At 30.8% G+C, this 20,626-nt stretch overlaps 1 protein-coding gene across 3 annotated transcripts in view; it reads right to left on the bottom strand.

Annotated features, from left to right (window-relative positions):
- LOC106687615 (proline-rich protein HaeIII subfamily 1) overlaps positions 1-18,570 on the bottom strand; it is a 33,230-nt gene extending 14,660 nt beyond the window's left edge. The window contains exon 1 of one of the 3 annotated variants that reach the window (XR_010842752.1): positions 18,351-18,570. Coding sequence is in view for 2 of the 3 variants with exons in the window: in XM_014431599.3 (XP_014287085.2) it covers positions 11,915-13,004 (1,090 nt within the window). In the remaining variant the exon portion in view is untranslated. Of the gene's footprint in view, positions 1-1,581; positions 2,486-11,914; positions 13,006-18,350 lie in introns of those variants that run through there. The other 2 variants (XM_014431599.3, XM_014431601.3) reach the window with 2 other exon arrangements.
- Between the last annotated feature and the right edge of the window lie 2,056 nt (positions 18,571-20,626).

Raw genomic sequence — 20,626 nt, 5'->3', positions numbered from 1 at the left:
ATATTAAAATGCAGTATTTTTGAAGAACAAAGAAGTCTATTCTTTAAAAATAGAGGGCGATGTCAAGGACAAAATACTTCACTAAAAATAACTTTTCTGGATACCTTGGAGTCTAAATTGCATCACTAATTAATTTTTTATTTGATTATACAATTTATAACATAATTTTAATTCTATAATATAATATAAATGAAACCTACCGACACCAAAGAATTAAGGAAGTAAAATGACGCCACAGTTCAAGATCATACAAGGAAGTGATTCTATGACCATGGTGCTCATTTATCTTTTACAATCACAACTCTTATTTATTAATTTTTTTAATAAGCCTGGTTTAGTGGTTATACTTCAAAATTACTTGTAGCTGTTAAATTTAAAACAAATGTAATAGTTAATAAATTATTTACATAATCAGTAATGTTACTATTAACCGATAACTCATTTTCCCAGAACGATCCAGTATCTCACTAACAGGAAATTTTATCATGTTACGCAATGATTGCACGAAATCTTTGTATAGTGACGCTTTGAACAATAAACTATTACTATCTCTTAACAACATTTTATAGCTCAGTGCCTGAAATATAGAAAATTGTTTAAAACCAACAACCGATCTTTTCTACTTATTGTAAATATTCTGGAAACTATTATGCCATTAGTATTGTGAACATTATTGTCTATTTTTTTAAAATTAAAATTAGACCTACATGATTGACTAACCAAAGTAAACCTGTTTTATGACCATGATAGTAATATAGAAATTAATTTTAACGAGAATATTAAGAAAATTCCTATTTCAATATTATTAATTTAATTGATAAGAGAATTACAAATATTATAACAAGTCTGTCATTGTGCAGTGTCCCTTGGGCTTAAGGGGGCCAGTAAATTTCGATTTTATATTTAATATGGATTTTTTATGGACGTAATTGTGAATTGTAAATATATAAATTATAACACGGTTACAAGAAATTTAATTAAAGTACTCATATCTAAACCAAAGAAACAAAAATTGTTGTTTAGCAGTTACGCTTAAAACAGTATGAAAGAAAGAATAAGACCAAGTTATTGACCATACTATATTCTAAGGCAAATATATTCATAAAAATTGTCAACAAATAATAATAATAATAAGACATCATAAAATGTTAATAAATACTTATAGTTTATTAATTTCTGTAAATTGTCTAACTTCATTTTAAGGAATATTCCATCATAAACAATTAAATATTTTTATTAATATTGGAAATCACAAATTGTTTAAGTTAGGTATAACTCATTTTTTTTTAAATTTTATAAAATTCTTTTATTCTTGCCCATTATCCCTATATTATTAGGTATTTGATATATTTTTTTATTTCTAACCGGCAAGATATTTAATGAGGACCTGATAGATTAGCACCTTGGGGAGAGGGTCCCAGAAGGTCGTGTGCTCGATTTACAACTGGGTAAGTTAATATTTATTTCCCTTCGAAGAATGAATCTCGACATATCCACTCTGGGCTGCTTAGGTCCCCAATGAAGTCCAAGAATACTTAAGCCATAATAAATAAAAAACAAATGATTTTATTAAATATTTACCTCTTCTTGAATTCACTTAAAGCCTTCTCCTTCCCGACGACATCCCATTGAGCTACTGGAGAGCCGGCAGGCAGTTCTGTGACTCCGTCTAACTCCAGATCTGGAGGTACGACCACTCTCGGTCTTTCCTTATCGTCTTTATCTTGATCTAAAGAATTTCCTTTAGGCCTATAGAATCCGCCACCGAAACTGCCAAAACCCAATCCACCGCCTCCAATTGGTATAGGGATAGGAAGAGGTATTATCCCGGGCATGTTCCAACCTTTCTTCTGTTTGTAGTCGTATCCACCACCACCATAAGACTGAGGATACTGTGGAAACTGTTGAAATCCTCCTTGTTGATATCCTCCGTATCCAGGGTAGGATCCGTGGGGATATCCAGAATATCCTGGATAAGATCCTGATTGAGGATAGTGTCCGGATTGAGGGTATTGTCCAGATTGCGGGTAGTGTCCGGATTGAGGGTACTGTCCGGATTGCGGATATTGAGAGTAAGGAGGTGGGTTACCGTGTCCGCCAGATTGAGGATATGGAGGAGGGTTCTTTGAGTATGGAGGAGGTGGTCCAGGGTTGTAAGAAGGTGGAGGCTGCTTCCAGCCTGGCGCAGATGGCTGATGATTCGTCGGAACATTCCATCCTGGAGGAGGAGGCTGGTTGTGGCTGGGATTGTATGGAGGTGGTTTGGAATCGTGGTTCCAGCTTGGGTTGTACGATGGAGGTCTTGAATCGAAGTGCGTTGGTGGGGGCTGACGCGGGTACTTGGGTTGGGACGGTGTTTTCTTACCGCCCCCTCCCCGACCAAATACCTTGCCGCCCCATTTGCCGCCCCAGACGGAAGCACAGACAGAAAGCACTAACAGAACCACTCCGCACCACTTCATCAGAACAACTGAGGCTGAGTCACTGCGTCAGGAGGTCAGTGTCGCCGGTGTTGCCAGATCTCCGTCAGGCTTTCCCTGGTAATGCGCTATCTTGCTCAGATTTTTGGTATCTCTCTATATTTATCTCAGATTACTTGCTCGGAATTACTTCGGAAACGATCCTATCTGGGAATGTTTAAAACATTTAACCATTTATAATACTTCTGAAGTACTATTGCTAACGTGAAATATATTTCAATAAAATGATTTATTACTGTAGTGTTTTAAAACATTATAAGTAAAGGAAAAAACTACCACAAAATAATTGTTGCTAAAACATAAATTAAATAAATCATTAATAAAATTTAAAATGAGGCTAATCTTTTAAAATTGGTTTTTAAATTAGTTTTTATAATATAACAGTAAATAATAAGTTTTGATAACAATAGAAATAAGACAATATATTAGTTCGTAAATTTTCAATTATACATCTCTTTTTTAGAAAAAAAAATCATACATCATATAAATTAATATATTGTAGGCGAAAAACAAAAAGAAAAAAAAATTCCCTACATGAAATAATAATACTTCCGTAGGATTCATAATCATGAAACCAAATAATTTTAATAATGTGACGGGTAAAGAAGGAGAAACAAGTTTGAAAAAGGCCAAAGGTAAAAAATTAACATTTATGATTGTATTATATATTAAATAAACCAAAATTGGTTTATTACATTTTTTTTCTTTTTATTACATCAATAGTGCAACATTTCGGCCTTTTGGCCATCGGTCTCAAGGACAATCTAAATATTTAACAGCCTATATTATTTATTCATTTGTAACATCGTACAAATTTTATAGTATTTTTAATAACAATGAGAGTTGTCATTTATTTATCAGTTATATTTGTGCTATTGTCTTTTATGTGAAACTTGGTGATCTAGTCGCTATTATAAAAAACAATAACAACATTATCACTAATAATATAACATACCTTCAATATAAATTCTCACCTCACATCAAAATTTAAAAATTGTTTTGCAGGCTATTCTGCCCAGATTATTAATTATAAGTCAAACACACCCTATAAAAAGTCAATTATTAGAGAGTCATATTTATTATTAATAAGCTTACCTAAGCTTATGTTTAGTTACCTATTTTTTAAAAATTCATAAATATTTAAAACTTTTAATTTTCAATTTATCCACCATATTAGTACCATATAAACAAACTATTTATAATCTTCCACTCACTCAGGTCTGCCTTTTGATTTAATTTAAATTGCATTTTGGTTTCAATTTGTATTTATTCCAATTATCAAAATTCATATTAAAATTAATTGTAAATAGTAACAAAATTCCTCCAATATTTTTCATAATTTTATTTTACTTAAAATCACTGCATAATGTTGGCTTAAATTCTTAGTATCTGTTTTAAAATTAACTGTGTAATTAATGTTCTCTGATATATAAATTGACTCAAATATTTTTCTTTTACATATTGTTTTCTTTATGTAAAATTATGGTGTAATCAAAATCAATATTATGTTGATTTTTAGCTGCATGCTGTACTAATGCTGTTTTATTAGGATCCTTTTCTTTATTTTTTTTATCATTTCTTTGTTGATATATTCTATCCCCCAACATTTGCTTTGTTTCACTTATACAGATAGCTGGATAATTTAAACATGGAATTTTATGTATCAATCCCGATTGCCTTTTTATTTCAATTTTGTCCTTTAAATTGCTGTCATAATTTTTTATTTTATTGTTAGGTCTAACACAGAATGAGTATTTTTCAACATCATAAGCTATAAATGACCTCTGGATATCTTCTGATAAACCTTTTATATAATTTAATCCATAATATTTCTTAATAATTGCTTTACTATTAGCTATTTTATTTTTATCTTCCATCCTATCTTTCAATTTTTAAGTTTTATATCCCAAATTTTATAAATTAATTTTCTGGGGTAAAAAGTATCCAAAAATATTTTAAATATCATATTTTTTACTTTATTTCGCCTACTAGCATCCGTTATTATTATAGCCTTGTTAACGTAATTATTAATTACATTGAATTTCATTTGAAATGGATGGCAAGAGTAGTAATTTAATATCAAATTACTACTTATTTCCTTCTTTGTCCATTCTGTTATTATATCCTTTCCTTGTCTTATTACCATTATATCCAAAAATCTTAGTCCAATGGGGGTAAATTTGTCAATATCAAAAGAAAAATACTTGAATCAATTTATATATCAGAGAACATCAATTATACAGTTAATTTTAAAACAGATACTAGGAATTTAAGGCAACATTATGCAGAGATTTTAAGCAAAATAAATTTATGAAAAATATTGGAGGAATTTTGTTACTATTTACAATTAATTTTAATATGAATTTTGATAATTGGAATAAATACAAATTGAAACCAAAATGCAATTTACATTAAATTAAAAGGCAGACCTGAGTGAGTGGAAGGTTATAAATAGTTTATTTATATGGTACTGATAGTGTGTATAAATTGAAAATTAAAAGTTTCAAATATTTATTAATTTTTAGAAAATAGGTAACTAAACATAAGGTTGGGTAAGCTTATTAATAATAAATATGACTCTCTAATATTGACTTTTCATAGGGTGTGTTTGACTCATAATTAATGACCTGGGCAGAATAGCCTGCAAAACAATTTTTAAATTTTGATGTGAGGTGAGAATTTATATTGAAGGTATGTTATATTATTAGAGATAATGTTGTTGTTATGAATGCTACAAATGAATATATAATATAAGCTGTTAAATATTTAGATTGTCCTTGAGGATGGCCGAAACGGATGGAATAGTCAATGGACTATTGATGTAATAAAAAGTGTTGAGACTATACAAGGATACAATTTTGATTTATTTAATAAATAATTACCAGTATCAAGAAATTAAAAAAATATATTTATTGTATTATATGTTTCTTATAACATGATTATTGAAGATTTATTCAACCCTTTATTTATTTATTTTCTTATAATAGCGACTAGATCACAAGTTTCACATATAAGACAATAGCACAAATATAACTGATAAATAAATGACAACTGTCATTGTTATTAAAAATAGTTATTTCCAGGAAAGAGTTTGAAGAGTATGTAAGATTTAATCAGCACATAGTGAAATAAAATGGTGGTTCGGATTCATTGATTAGTGGACTTTACCCACGTGGAGGTGGACATAATTCACGTGGTGATGGAGCTGATTCACTTGGTAATGGACTTTCAGTGCGTGGAAGCGGGCCTCCGTCAGGTTTATGACGTGGTTGACCTGATTCACGTGGTGGTGAACCTGATTCATTTCGCGGTGGACCTTTGTCAAGTTTAGATGGATGTCTTTTTGATCGAGATAGACCTATATCAGGTTTTAATTAATTTGTATCAGGTAGATATGAAACTCTTCGGGTTTGGAAATTCCTTCCTGAGAGTTGCTAAAACCAAGATGGTTTGGAGATTAGTTCTCTTGACTGGCGAACCACCACTCACTGAATCACTAGCACATAGCCCGAAAAGAATAAGTTCGGATCACTTCAGACAAGTGGTCTTGAGTCCTTGAACGTTCCAGTTATAAATATGTTCCAGTTTTCCTTATATGACGTAAATGTTTAATAAAAAATAAGTTCCCATCCCCCCTTCCTGCGAGGTGGCAGGGCAGGAAAGGTCCCAAAAACCCTATTAACATCACCTCATAGCTCCATCTACTGATGCACCCCAACCCCCTCCCCCACACTTCTTTTGATTTCAGACTGTTTCTCTTATCATTTCATTATTATCTATTGTCTTTATTATTTGTATTTTTATTTTTATTTATCTTTATTTTTATTTATATATTATATGCGATATAACACGAGGAGGCCCCTCACCTCCGGACTCAAATAGTTGCTGAACGGATAGCTCATATGTAAAATTAAATATAACAGGTAACCTTTAAATACCAAAGGTAGTAAAAGGTAAGACACAACACGAATTACTTTTTCTTTCTACACAGTAATGCACTACTAACTCACATTTTATTTCTGTTTTAGGGTGTTGGAAAAAAAAAAAAAAAAAAAAGTTCTTTTTTTAAATTTTTTTAACCTTTGAATCAGATCATTAAAACTAGTCTTGTCATGAATGTTGATATAATTACGGTTTGAATATTTTTGAAATTAGCATGACATCATAATTTTTAACCTCTAATATATTTAAAAATTAAACATGTAGTCGATGGTAATCAATACAAAGACACAACTAGAGAAATCGACATGAAAGGAATAGCACCGTCCCAAAAAAAATTTGGAAACTTTTTGAGATCCTGCTTGAAACCGCGAAAATTTTGTTTGAAAAAACTCAAATACTTCATATAATTTAAATTCAATTGAAACACCTCTCAGGTTAAGAATTTCGGATTTTGTTGATATGAGATTGTATGTGAGTAGAAATAAATTTATTTTTATTATAGTGTAAGTAAATACTGGCAACAAATCAGTGAAAAGAGTTATAAAATTAAAATGGTCCATTAGGTAGTTGACAGTTGGAAAAAATAAAATAATTAAAGATGTTTGGGAAATCTGATTACACTTTCGGGAATTAGCCACGTCTTCACCAACAAATTACTCGAGGACTATTTGAAAAAGATTAAATGACATGAAGTCGTCTCAATTAATAAAGTCTTCGAATATGCTTACTGATTCTGAAACGATCCTATTCTTAGGGTTTGTTTGATTTTCCCCAACACTTGGACGAAAATCGTCAAATAATTTAACAAGTCATTTGCAGTTTAGAGCGAATTACGCAGGAAGCGTCAGATCATAAAAGTGCTTTTTTTGAATTTATCATAAAATTAAATTTGAAATTAAAATACCTAAAAAAAAAGAAATATAGCAATCTGATGCTGATGGTCATTTGATCTATTGAAAATCAAATAAAATTTCAAAAATGTACAGAGGTGAGGGATTGGGAACGTGTTTACCGGAACCCTCTGTATATTAAGATAGCTTCTGTTTTCCTTATCATCATTATATATTTTTTTTTATATCCCATTTATCGAGTTGGCCTTGATTCTATGTTAATGTTATATACTAAATAATGTTTTTAATAATTAGATTCGATATGAAATGTAGTCTTCACAGATTTTGTATAGCTCTTGTTAAAATTCATTAATTATTTTGCCAACTAATAAATTATTAAACAAAAGCATATGACTGGATCTGAGAGGTCATCTATAGTTTTAGTTTATTATAGAAAACTAAATAATAATAACCATTAGTTCATTAGAATGATTGTTAAAATTCAATTAACGTCTTATATTAATAATACCAATAACTTATTAGGAATGTTTGCACAATATTTGCTTTTAGGAAATAACTCTATACAGTTAGGGACTACCTCTAAATATAACAAACATTCTTAAATTGTTTACCATTTCAAAGTTAAATTAAATTGTCAACCATATTACAATTCTACTTTCTCTTTCCTAAATATAAAATATATAGTTAGAGAAAGTATTGCAATCGTGAACAATTTCGAATTCGATTTTTTAACGGAAATACAATTTTTGAAATCCTCTATGTACAAATAACTATAGAATAATCTCTGTAATCAAAAACGAAAATTAGGAAGAAATTGAAATTACATATTTGTGACCTAGGATCTGAAAATAACTATTTCGATAAAATCGACCAACCGGAAGTGCCACTTCTTAGAATCAATCAGGTTTTCACATTTTTCCACAACGGTTCTAACGATTTTTAATTAATCTCGGTGAATCAATGAGAAATTAAACGCTCTTCAATTCCAAATATGTGTTACTTTCTTTATGTGTCCCTGGAACATGAGGAAGCAGTGGTTGCAACCTGCACTGATGACATAGGGGTCTACGCCTCTAGCCCAGGAAGCTTCTGCCCCCATAGTAGATGCTCTGAAGAAAGATGGCATATGGGTGAGCCCTGACTGAAGACTGACGCAATAGTCATGTCATTTCAGAAAGGGAAAAAGAGCTGCCTGCTCCAGAGTTTTGTAGTGGACGAACAGGGCCGGAAAATCTCCAATTCCATCCTATACCTTGGCGTGACACTAGACCGTCATCTTTCTCCCATCACGCCAAGGAGAGACTCAAGATAGCCCGTCTCAAATCCTATAGGCTGCACCACCTGCTCACATCTCCCCAACTCTCGCTACGCCTTAAACTGCAGATTTACAAATACGTAATAAGACCTACATTGCTCCACGGCGCCCCACTTATGAGACACCTCTACAGAACTACAATAACTTGACTACAGGGCTTCCAGGGATCTGTCCTCCGTACGATCGTCCGAGGAACCACGCTCTAGAGGGCCAAAAACAGAGTTATATGGGAATAGCTCCAACTCCCCACTGTGTCGGGTTATATAGGCCGACGGCACATCAAATTTCTGATGGGTTGAAGGCCTGCTCCAACCCACTTTTCAGAGAGATCACCCCTCAGCCAAGAGCAGAGCACGGTTCCCTTAGTCGACGTCCTCTACAAAGAAAGGCTTTAGACTCTTCAAGTCTGAGGTCTAAATTTTCTCCATTCCCCTAGCGGAACGGCTCCTCCCCGTTCCAATAATCCAGTAGCGTAACCCAACCAAGTTTACAACTTTCATTGGACCCCTCACCTAACCTTATAATGCCAAAAAGCAATCCAAGGTATCCTTCATACCCAGCTATACATATAGCATACCTCCTATATGTACGTACTAAATACCAATTAAAATATTTTCAGGAAGGTACGAAAAAAAAACTTTCTTTACGTTATAAATTATTATAGGGCCCTGACAAAGCCCTGCAAAGTGGGGTGATACGATGGTTTACAATAAATAGTTCTATTTTGATATCTTGATTGAGCGCCACCCGGAGTATCCTCCTAGAATAAAGCCAATTTTTATTAATACAGTTTAATCATTATGTTCCTCAATAATAGTGATATGTTTCAATCAAACTACCCAACTAAGTCTCCATAATTTGAAACCCCAGAAAAGTAATAATTCAACTTCATCATTCCATCTGTGGTTTATAATTTGAATATGTCAATCATGTTTTACGAAAACTCTTATTTATTAGGAACTTAAAAAAAAAATTATATTCTGTTTATGAATGATAGACCTTATTTTCCTGAATATGAAGATGGTCGGGGTGCGGTGAAAAAGGATTAAAAAATACTCACTGCTTTTTATTTGCCGAGGTTTCGCTTCACTTTGAAAGGCTACATCAAGATGACTTGTACGGAGTTTCCTAAGTGAATGATTATTTTCTCAGCGGAATTACTGCAGAAACTCCTTGCAAAGAAGGGCCAAACCTTAGCAAATAAATAGCTGTTAACTATTTTTCTTCCTTTTTTTACCACACCTCCGAACTTCTCATTTATATTTATGCAAATTGTAAAACGTTCCATTGTTTTGTCTATTCCATATTTTACACTCTTTTTGAGGATTAATTTATATATAACTTACTGACATCTTCATCATGTATCACTAGTATATTGATGCATCAACACTCTGGATTAGTTAAAATTTGCGAGTATTTATTTGAAATATTAATAACCATTTGATTATATATTTACTTATTTTTATCGTATTCTTGCATCGCTTTGTTTAATTGTATCCTTTAGCTGCTCTTTAGTTTTAATGCTCCTTTCTTTTTTATATCATTTTCTTATTAGATATCATGTTACGTATTTTATATATTATTGTATTCTGTATAATATTATATTTAATTCTTTTTTATATTTTATATTGTTTCTTAATTTCAATCAAATTCACTTTATACTTAATAATAATTAATTATTTCGTTATTATTAATTCACTATTTGCAACTTTGTATTATTATTATCCACTTCTCAAGTTGTTTTAATTATTTTTATTTATTTATTTTTTACTTTATTTTCATTCTATTTAGATAGAGATTTTATTTATTTCCTATTTTATTTTTCATTTATTTATTTTTATTCTTAAGTTATTTTATTTTATTTGAATGTAATCAGTTATAACTATTACTTATTGCTTAACAATGTTGTGGCAGATTGTAATATTTATCAATAAATAAAATAAAAATCCATTTTAGTATTTGGTTTATTGAATTAATAGTTTTATAGCTATCATCGCTAATTCATATTTTAATGTCCTAGCTCATAAATCGTTGTAGCCTCAACAGAGCTTAGTAATAAAAAGTGTAACTAATAAATTTCATTGATGTCTATCATTTCAATATATTATTTTGACACCGACCGATAGATATTGTATAGATAACACCTGGTCGGACCAGAGTGGATGTAGTTTTCTGAATAAATTAAAAACAAAATATTTCCATAGCTTCCTCACAATTTCTACTAGGTTTTGAGGTACGTAATGTTGTATATTTCAAGATTTGGGAGTAAATTTAATTAGTTTTATTTTTATTAAATTAAATTTGTCGTTGTAGAATAAAATCTACAGGCATTTAAGCTTGTGGGTCAAAAAAAAAACATCGCAAAAAAAATTACGCAAAGTGAATGGAAAGTTCATACCTTACTTTCAGGTATGACATTTGATGTAATTTATAGCTGAAGATGAGATCAATTCTTCTCAACAACACTTCAAATTTTAGTCAAATCGGAGGTACTGTATTTGAAATTTCGGTGTGTAAATAAAAATATGTTTTTATGCTTATAATAAAATGCTTATGCCTAAGCGAAAATAGGATGGAACGTAATAAAATCGATGCGTCAACATCTAGATACCAACACCCACAATCCATGAAAATTACATTAAGACCAGAAGAAATATTCAATTGATTGCGACTAAACACAAACATAACAACAAACAGACACAGGACTAATAGTTTTCCTTGCTGTCTAAAACATATGATGGGCTGAAAATTTTGAAGTTTGAGGACATATTTTTTTTATTTCGTTAATACGAATATCCTCCACCTTTAGTAGTGTGGAGGCAAACGCGTTTGTCTGTTTTAATTTTTTTAATAATTTATTTTGCATAGATAATTATACAATCAGATGGACACGAGACCTTCTAATGTGTGTGCTACCAATGGGTAGTTTCTCTACATGCTTTTATCACTCCATTATAAATAAGTAACCAAACTTACTAAATGTATTATGTACAGTTGTAAATTTCAATGAAGATATAAAAAAAATTATCCAATGTGTATGAATAAGTTCAATGCATAGAAAAGATAAATAAAAAAGAATAGAGAAAAATAAACCAATAGGGTAAAAAAATAAATAATATATAGGGAAAAATATAAAATAAAATGAAATTTGGTAGACAAATAATAGTAAAATAAGTTAACATAAATGGACAACACAAGTCAACTAGTTTTAAAAAATTAAAGAAAATATAAAAATATAAATTATCTTCCCATTTCAATCGAAATAATTATTTTATTATTATTTTTTTTTTTTTTTTAGCTAAAATAAGAAAATAATATTCACTCACTGTCCTTCTCAGTTACTTCTTCATCATACTCTTCGAATGATGAATCTTCAGGATTGTCTACCTCTTTGAAGTCTACATCGGAGCTTTCAGGACCTGCCTCGTCTGTAGGATCGTCTGGATTTGTTTTCTTCATTTCGTTGTTCTTTTTATTTCTCTCATTGTTCGATAAATCCCGACCAGACTTCTTCCTATCCGGTTGCTGGTGACGATTAGAATGGCGTTCAGAGTTTCCAATTTTACGAGAGGGTGGTTGGTTATCATTTTCTTTTTTAGCTGGACCTTTTTCAATGGCCTTTGACCGTTGGATTCCATCATCTACAAAAAATCTACGTGATTCATTTCTACATGAAGTCGATTGTGGAGGTATTTCTCTCACACGAGGAGTTGGACCTTTGAGCTTCGGTGGAAGAGGAGGTATTTCATTCGTTCTGGACATTGGACCTTTGCTCTTCGGTGGGCGTGCGGGTATTTCACTCATCCCGGGATTCGGACCTTTGCTCTTAGGTGGACGTGGAGGTATTACCCTCGCAACGGGAATAGCATCTGTGCTCTTAGGTGGACGTGGAGGAATTTCACTCATCCCGGGAAATGAACCTTTGCTCTTAGGTGGACGTGGAGGTATTACCCACGCAACGGGAATAACACCTGTGCTCTTAGGTGGACGTGGAGGAATTTCACTCATCCCGGGAAATGAACCTTTGCTCTTAGGTGGACGTGGAGGTATTACCCACGCAACGGGAATAACACCTGTGCTCTTAGGTGGACGTGGAGGAATTTCATTCATGCCGGAAATTGGAATTGTGTTTTTAGGTGGACGTGGAGGTACAAAAGTCCACGATATTCCGCTCATTCCGGACTTTAGGGGTTTGATGTCTATTGAAGGTGGAGTTATATTACTTCTTCGGGGTATTGGACGTTTGAACGTCCGTGGAGGTGGAGTTATTACCCTCCTAGGAGGAATCGGTGGAGAGGGAGGAAAAGGCCTCCTGCCACCTCCAATCCTGCCACTTCCCCAAACTCCTCCGAAAGTTATCCCCCAAACTAAATCACCAGCACATAGAGCGAAGAGAACCATTCCGGTCCACTTCATCCTTCTGACTATTTTGGGGTCTAAGGAAGTTCCAGCATATATGTGATTTAGTTTTCCTTATATGACACTCTGGAGATGAGTGGTTACGGAAATGTTTCTTTTTAAATCGAAAAGGTTCATCATTGAATTAATTTTTTTTCTGTTTCTGTAATATTAATTATTATTATAACAGTATACTTATGTTACAATGATATCTATACTTATTGTATATACCTTTCTTTTTTATGATTTCGAAACGATCGAACCATTCATGATTTTTTATAAAGGTTTATAGGATATAAACCATGTATGTTAATTTAAATTTCTTTTCCTCAGAAGAGTTGTGATTTTTTAGTTCAGAACATCAGAACATAGTCTTAGTGCATTCGCAATTAGCCACCTTTTTATAAGGAGTGGAGAAATGATAGAGAACCCTCTTTTTGTCGTGATGTCACCCTCGTCAATTTTCTTGAAATATTTTCATAAGTTTTATTGATTTTTGTACATTAGAATTTAAACATTTTCATATTTAAAAGCTAATGATTTTGTTGTAACTTGAAATTACGACAAATATCCAAAAAACAATAAACAATTGTGCGATTAATGCATGATAAAAAGAATAAAGAGTGTTTGTGGTAAGTGAATGATTCGTAAATATATAGAAAAAATATCTTCTATATTAAAAAAAAAATGTTTATGCATAGAAACCATATTTTAAGCCCTCAATCAGGGTTAATATTATAAATGGAATTGAAAAATTTTGATAACACTTTTTTCTTGTTTCAAGTCGCATTGCTGTTTTAATATATGAGAAAGTTCGCCAAAATTAAAGAACTTCTTTGTTGACCACAGTAAAAAGTAAAAAATAGGTTAAACTTTTTGTATCTAAAAGTTTCACTTTATACAGATTTTCGTGTTCTTAAAAATGACCTTTTTAAAAAAATAATTATTTGTCTGAAAAAAATAAATATATTCATAACCAGCGGAATGTTAACCTGGGTTCTTAAAATTAATAATAACAATAAGAAGAAAAAAATGTAAATAAACATAGACGGATGAATGCATGAATGAATAATAGCAAGATGAGAAAATAAATTAAAATATATACTGTAAAGAAATTAAAAAATGAATCACCCTTATATTGTTTAAGTATTTTTAGCTAAAATATAAAAATTATAATGTGAAGCTTAGTTTAAAGTAAATTGAAATTATACTTTCAATTGTGTTAATTCAATACGTATATATATACACATAAATGCCTGGTTAGTAATAAATAATAATATTTATTATTTTGTATAGTATCCATCTGATTCTATAGTGGACTTAGGAAAAAAACAAAAAATGTGTTATTTGTAGAAACCTGATTTTTTAAAACAATATTTTGGCGCTTTTAAATCGACTTGCAGTTATGTAGATAGTATTTTTTGATAGATACATGTTCAAACCAATACCTTGTCAGGTAGGTTGATGTTGGGAATATGTATATTACCTTTATGAATAAGATAAAATAATATAAACTCAGACATCAATAAATTGCAATAGGTTAATCGCCCACTTCTTTCTTGTTGAATAAAACCACTCACCAAAGGTTGAAGGATCTACTATGGACTGGCAATATTCTTCATGAGTGTATCCTGACGTTTTGTGAACGATTATCCTGCAGATAGTGCCAGGAGGACAATACCTGCCCGCGGTGAACTCGATGGACACCACTAGCAGAAGAACGATCGAGTGAACCAACATGGTAGCCTTGCTGTTGTAAACTGAAGTCAGCTTTGAATATGTTCACGTCCCCGTCAGCTATTGTATAAGTTTTTTCATAGTTGCAAAAAATAAATATAGCTCATTCGATATTTAAAAAATATGTTAATATGAAGGCGTGAAGGTCAGTAATGAAATCCACTGCTTTTTCCTGAGAATGTTTTTTAAATATGTCTTATTTGTTTTGTTTAATAATAATACAATATTTTTATTCCATTATATATAAATTTTTATTATTATTATTTTAATTTTGATATGAATGTTGTAATACTTTTTTACAGACATTTACAGACTGCCCAACACAAAGAGTCGAGCGAAAAGTATTCGTTTTTTTCATTCGGAGTTTGTAACTGTCTGGAGATAGTTTAGTTTGATTTCTAGTGTCTTAGAGTCCCTTTTAATGTTTTGGGATAGCCAGAATATGAAAGTGCTATCGATTTTGTGATCGCATATCGAGTTATTTTAATTTTTCTGATTTCTAACACGTTAGGATCTCTTTATATGTTTTGGGATATGCAGAATATAAAAAAATCTTTAGATTTTAAAATCGTGTATAGATTTATATATTTTACTTTTTTTGATTTTTAACATGTTAGGATCCCTTTCTGTGTTTTAGGAGATGCAGAAAATGAAAATGCTATCGATTTATTTTAACTTTTCTGATTTCTAATATAAAAGGGTCCCTTTATATGTTTTAGGGTATGCAGAATATGTAAATGCTATCGATTTTTAAATCATTTATGGGTTTATTCTATCTTTTTATCTTATCGAACATATTAGGGTCCCATTACACATTTTAAGGCGAGCATAAAACGAAAATACTATTGATTTTAATATCACATATCACTATTTTACCTTTTCTGATTTCTAACATATGAGGAATCCTTTCCATGATTTAGAAGGTGCAGAAAGTGAAAATACTATCGATTTTATTATAGCATCCTCGCTTATCGATTTAAAACATTTCTCATTTAAAACATATAAAGGGATCCTAATATAAGAAGGGACCCCAAGAAAAGTTAAAATAAATCGATATTATTATCATTTTCTGCGCAGCATAAAACATATAAAGAGACTTTAATATGTTGGAAATCAGAAAAGGTAAAATATATCGATATACGATCTTAAAATCGATAGCATTTTCATGTTATTTAGGAGATGTAGAATAATGAATAATGCGAACATGATATAGAAAAATCGATAGAATTTTCAGTTTTTTGCATCTTCTAAACCACAGAAAGGAACCCTAATATGTTAGAAATTAATAAAGCTAAAATAAATCGATAAGGAATCATAAGATATACAAAGGGACCACCAAACAATTTTGTTTCACCCTGAAAACCTGGTATGAAACAATCAAAACTCTTCAGAAGTGTTTAAGGGGAAGGCTAAATTTTATCTAAATCTCCCAAGGGGTCAGTAGAAAACAACATTGGTTTCCTCACTGGCCAGTGCCCCTTAAAATATCACAAGAAGATGAAGATAGAGGAAGATTTCAAATATCGTTAATGCTTAGTGAACGAAAAACGGCACAGCATGTCCTATGTGAATGCAAAGACCTTGTCTTTTACAGATTATATTTAATCTGTAAAATATAATAATTGAATCAGGCTATGTAATAATTAACAAGTATAATTAATTATAATACTATATAATAATTAATAAAGGCTATAGAATAATTAAATCCGAACAAATTACTTGAATCTTAAGTATAATATTATTACAGTGGATGGCGGAACCTGTTACTATTGTTATACAATGAAAATCTCATACCGCAATTTTGAGAAAAAATACTAAAAATCTGAAGCAATGCGTCAGCTTTTAATTTTCTTACTATGAGATTATTCTTCTTAGATTTAAAACAGCTATTTCTATATTATTCAGTACGAAAATATATTTCATATAAGGATAAGTGAAAACAAAATTTTACCATTGACATAAAAACATGGGAATAAGAAATTTCTTTATATTCTAATGCATTCATATTATATATGTATCCATTGTTTACTACCAACAATCATAGGTGACAATTTTTTAAAAGTAAAAACTTTAATATTTCTTTGTATATAATCTTTACACGTTCTTGAGATATGTTATTATTCTTTACATTTATAATTTTTATCCCACTTTAGTCTCAAAACAAGTTTTGGCCTTGACGTATCCTCTAGAAAAATCTTAATACAATTTAAGAACCACATTTAAAAAAACAACTTTAGGCATGCTTTTCTGCCCAGGTGATTAATTTCAGTTCAAAAATTGCCCTAATCTGTCAATTATTCATATTAAATTAAAAATTAAAAATTTTTATCACAATCAAACTTCTCCATTATAATTTATCAACATTTATCACAAAAACAATCATTTTGTTGTGTTCAACAAATTTAATTCTTCTGTTGCTATAAAATTTATATGTTAGTGTTTATCTCGAGGTGGGAGTAATGAATATCAACTTTTTTCATGCCTATAATACAAGAGTTTAACAAAAGATCACGAAGTCAAATACATCCAAAGCAATCAGGAGTGATCGTTCGGTCTCAGCTTTTTCGGATGCAAACTCTGGTTTCAATTTTTCCTTTTTCCTTCATTATTCAATAAATTCTTTAACATCTTGTATATACTCATTATTTATCACTGCCAATAATGAAGAGCTGGTTATGTATTGAAAATTTAATTGAGAAATAATTTTAAGATACTTTTACTTTTTGAAAATTCGGTATTTAAGCCTGACTATTTCAGTGGGGATAAGACCTATCTGATATTAAAGATCATAAACTTTTTCAATGATGAGTTTGGCATAAATCTGTTGAGCCATTATTGTGAAAATTGGAAAAATGTGTAAAATCTATTGAATAAAGTGGCACTTTGATTTGGTCTTATAAAATATAATTTTTATTTTTTAACTTTTGGTATATAGAAGGAAAAATCTTAAACTTGAATTAAACATATTCTCAGTTTAATGCTCGAGATTCTTTTTTAAGGATTAAATATATATTAATTGTTAGATTACATCAGAGAGAATCTAAGGCCCCTTCAGCGATGGTCTGAACATTTTATTGATTTTTTCTTAGTAGTGCTTTAATAATGCACATCATACAATTTTTTTTTTCTATTCGGAGTTTTAAAGACTACCGTAGGCAGTAGTTCTTTTCTAAGGTCATCCTACAGATTTTCTTTTTACAACTTAACTTAAGTCATCGGTATAATTTTTGGAGTATCTTAAACATAAAATAGCAAAAATTGTTTTATAAATTTTTTTTTGTCTCATGTGCTCTCAAGCTAGCAGACACAAGATTTTCGCTCCAAAGAATTATGGTATCTTTGTTATAGACATAGTTAATTAATTATAGTGAAAACAAAATTAAATATTAAAAAAAAATTTTCTGTATTCAGATTATTAAGATATAATTTCTGTCATTTAAAAGTTAATTTTCCTAATTAACATTTGAAAGAAGCTGCCCTGCTAAACCCAAGCGAAGCGAGATCATCTTCGGCTATTTCAATATTAAAATCAAAATCAGAAAAAATGAAACTGTAGTTTAACTTTGACTTAAAGAATTATCTGTTTTTTCTTATTGATTACTTCGATTGCAAGAAAAAGCATCTTACCTTTCCTTCATAAATGGGCCTGCAATGTTCCCCGTTTGCTGTCCTTACAAACTGATATCCTTCGGGACACTGGGTAGGTGCCCTGAATATATTCTTGCATTTCGATCCGGCGAAACATTTCGGGATTGCCACGCTGGAAGAAACCAAAAGCAATAGTGCGATGAACAAAGGAGACATCATTGCTTACGGACTCTAACACACACGAATCTTCTAAGCTTAAGCTTATATACCTGACCACAAGAGGGGATTCCCAGAAGTAAGTCCATCTCTCCAGGAGATCATTAAACAAGATAAATGAAATATTTAAATCACCTCCTCCTTCTATTTTTGCCGGTTCAAAATAAAAAAACGTAGGATTCAAGTACAACTGAAATAGTAAATGAGCCCGATGCAAAAAACTAAAAGCCCATAGAACATGCATAAGCAAATAATTAAAAAAATCAAATTGCACCATAATTTAGAAACGGATTTCTGATGGTCCTTTAGGACATTGAATAGTGTGCGTAATTGCTTTCATTAAGTAATGAATTAGGCTTTTTTCTTGTTTTTTCCCTAAAACTCCTTAAACTTATCTTTCTGAAGCGTATCTTAGCGATGAAGTAATAGTGTATTAAATCAAACATAATTAAATTATTTGTTGAATGAGAACCGTAATTTATTAATTCGGTGAGTAACATGTCGTAAAGCATAAACCATAACGTCTAGTGCGGTGCGCGCATCATATAACTTTCACTTATATATCAACCTATAAAAACCTACTTTCTCTAGGTGTAAATAATTGTGAGATGCTTGAGAATTCACCTCGATCGCCGGCTTACCTAGAACCACCTTATCAACATTAAACTAATTCAAACCTAATCAAGGTTAGCAAGCTATATAATACCCTAAATAGAAAACCAAACTAAAACCAGAAACAGCTATTCTTATTTTTAAAACAATTCTTAGGCCACTGCTGATGTACGGCTGTGAAGTCTAAGGAGCTTTATTAGTCATCCTTTAAAAAAAAATTACAATATTTTCAAAATAAAGTCCTTAAAATAGCAGTGGATGATCCTTGGTTTGTAAGAAATAGCCAATAGCTAAAGGAATTACAAATAGAGTCAATAAATGATTACATCAAAAAAAGGTTCATGAAGTTCAACTCTCAGATCATGTTATATCAATGCCATTTTTGACTCCTGTTTTATTTATTTATTTTTTTTCTCTTCGTCCTTGTTTTTCAAATTAACTTGTGTTTTTCTCCCATTAGAAGGCAATTGTTTGTTTTGCTAGATATAAGAATGTCGTTATTCTTGTTATTAATTTTACTTTTCTCTCTTATTAAGAATTTTTATTTTTATTTATAACGTTTATATAGTTAGGAGGGTCTTTCGTATGGGACTATACTTCTCCCTATAGTCAATTGTAAAAAAAATGTAACCGTTATATTAACCTTGTAAGGCCCACCAGGCCGATTTGGTAGTAAATAAAAAAAAGCGAAAATAAAATTTAATAAATAATATAAAATAAGAAAAAATGAAAGAACATAAACTATTTAACAAATTCTATAATATTTCGTATTAATTCATTGTTTATTATTGCTAACCATGATATCAAATAAGCGACATTAAAGGTGCATTTGAAGAATATTTCATAAAATTGGTCATTAAGCCTGATTTTAAATACCACGTAATTGTATATTAATTTACTGAGTTTAATCAAAATCGTCAGATAAAATTCTTGTAACGTGCAAAATTGATTTTCTTAAATAGCACTTTCAGTTTGTCAATGTTATTCGAAAAGTTACTATCACATCCCAGAAATATATCGGCTTAAATATGAATTTAGGTTTCGTTTTTGAGCTAGGCTGCACACATACCATTTTGCGAGACCTGGGCCCTGTTTCATAATTAAAGCTAATAGTATTAGTTCATAGTACAAGAGTAGAAACTAGTGTGGTAATAATATTAATACTTATTTTTTTCACAATAGGGATGACTATTAGTGATACTTCAGGAATTAAAAAATAATAAAGTACAAGTTACTATTGTATAAGTCTGTGTAATTGAATTAAGATAAATTTACAAGACTAATAGTATTAGTTTGTACTTTATTATGAAATAGGGCCCTGGTAGGTAGGACTCAGAGTTATAGGCTGGAAAACACCTCGCTACTTAATATATATATATATTCCATATGACGGTAATTAAAAGTATATAAGTATTTCGAACTAGCCCCATTCTTAGTCTGTGTTCCGAAGCTGGACTACCTCCTCTTTTATTCAGAAGGAAAAAACT

The sequence above is a fragment of the Halyomorpha halys genome, unplaced genomic scaffold (genome assembly GCF_000696795.3).
Source record: "Halyomorpha halys isolate HHAL.00 unplaced genomic scaffold, Hhal_1.1 Scaffold988.1, whole genome shotgun sequence".
NCBI lineage: Eukaryota > Metazoa > Arthropoda > Insecta > Hemiptera > Pentatomidae > Halyomorpha > Halyomorpha halys.
This window is presented reverse-complemented; position numbering and strand designations above follow the sequence as displayed.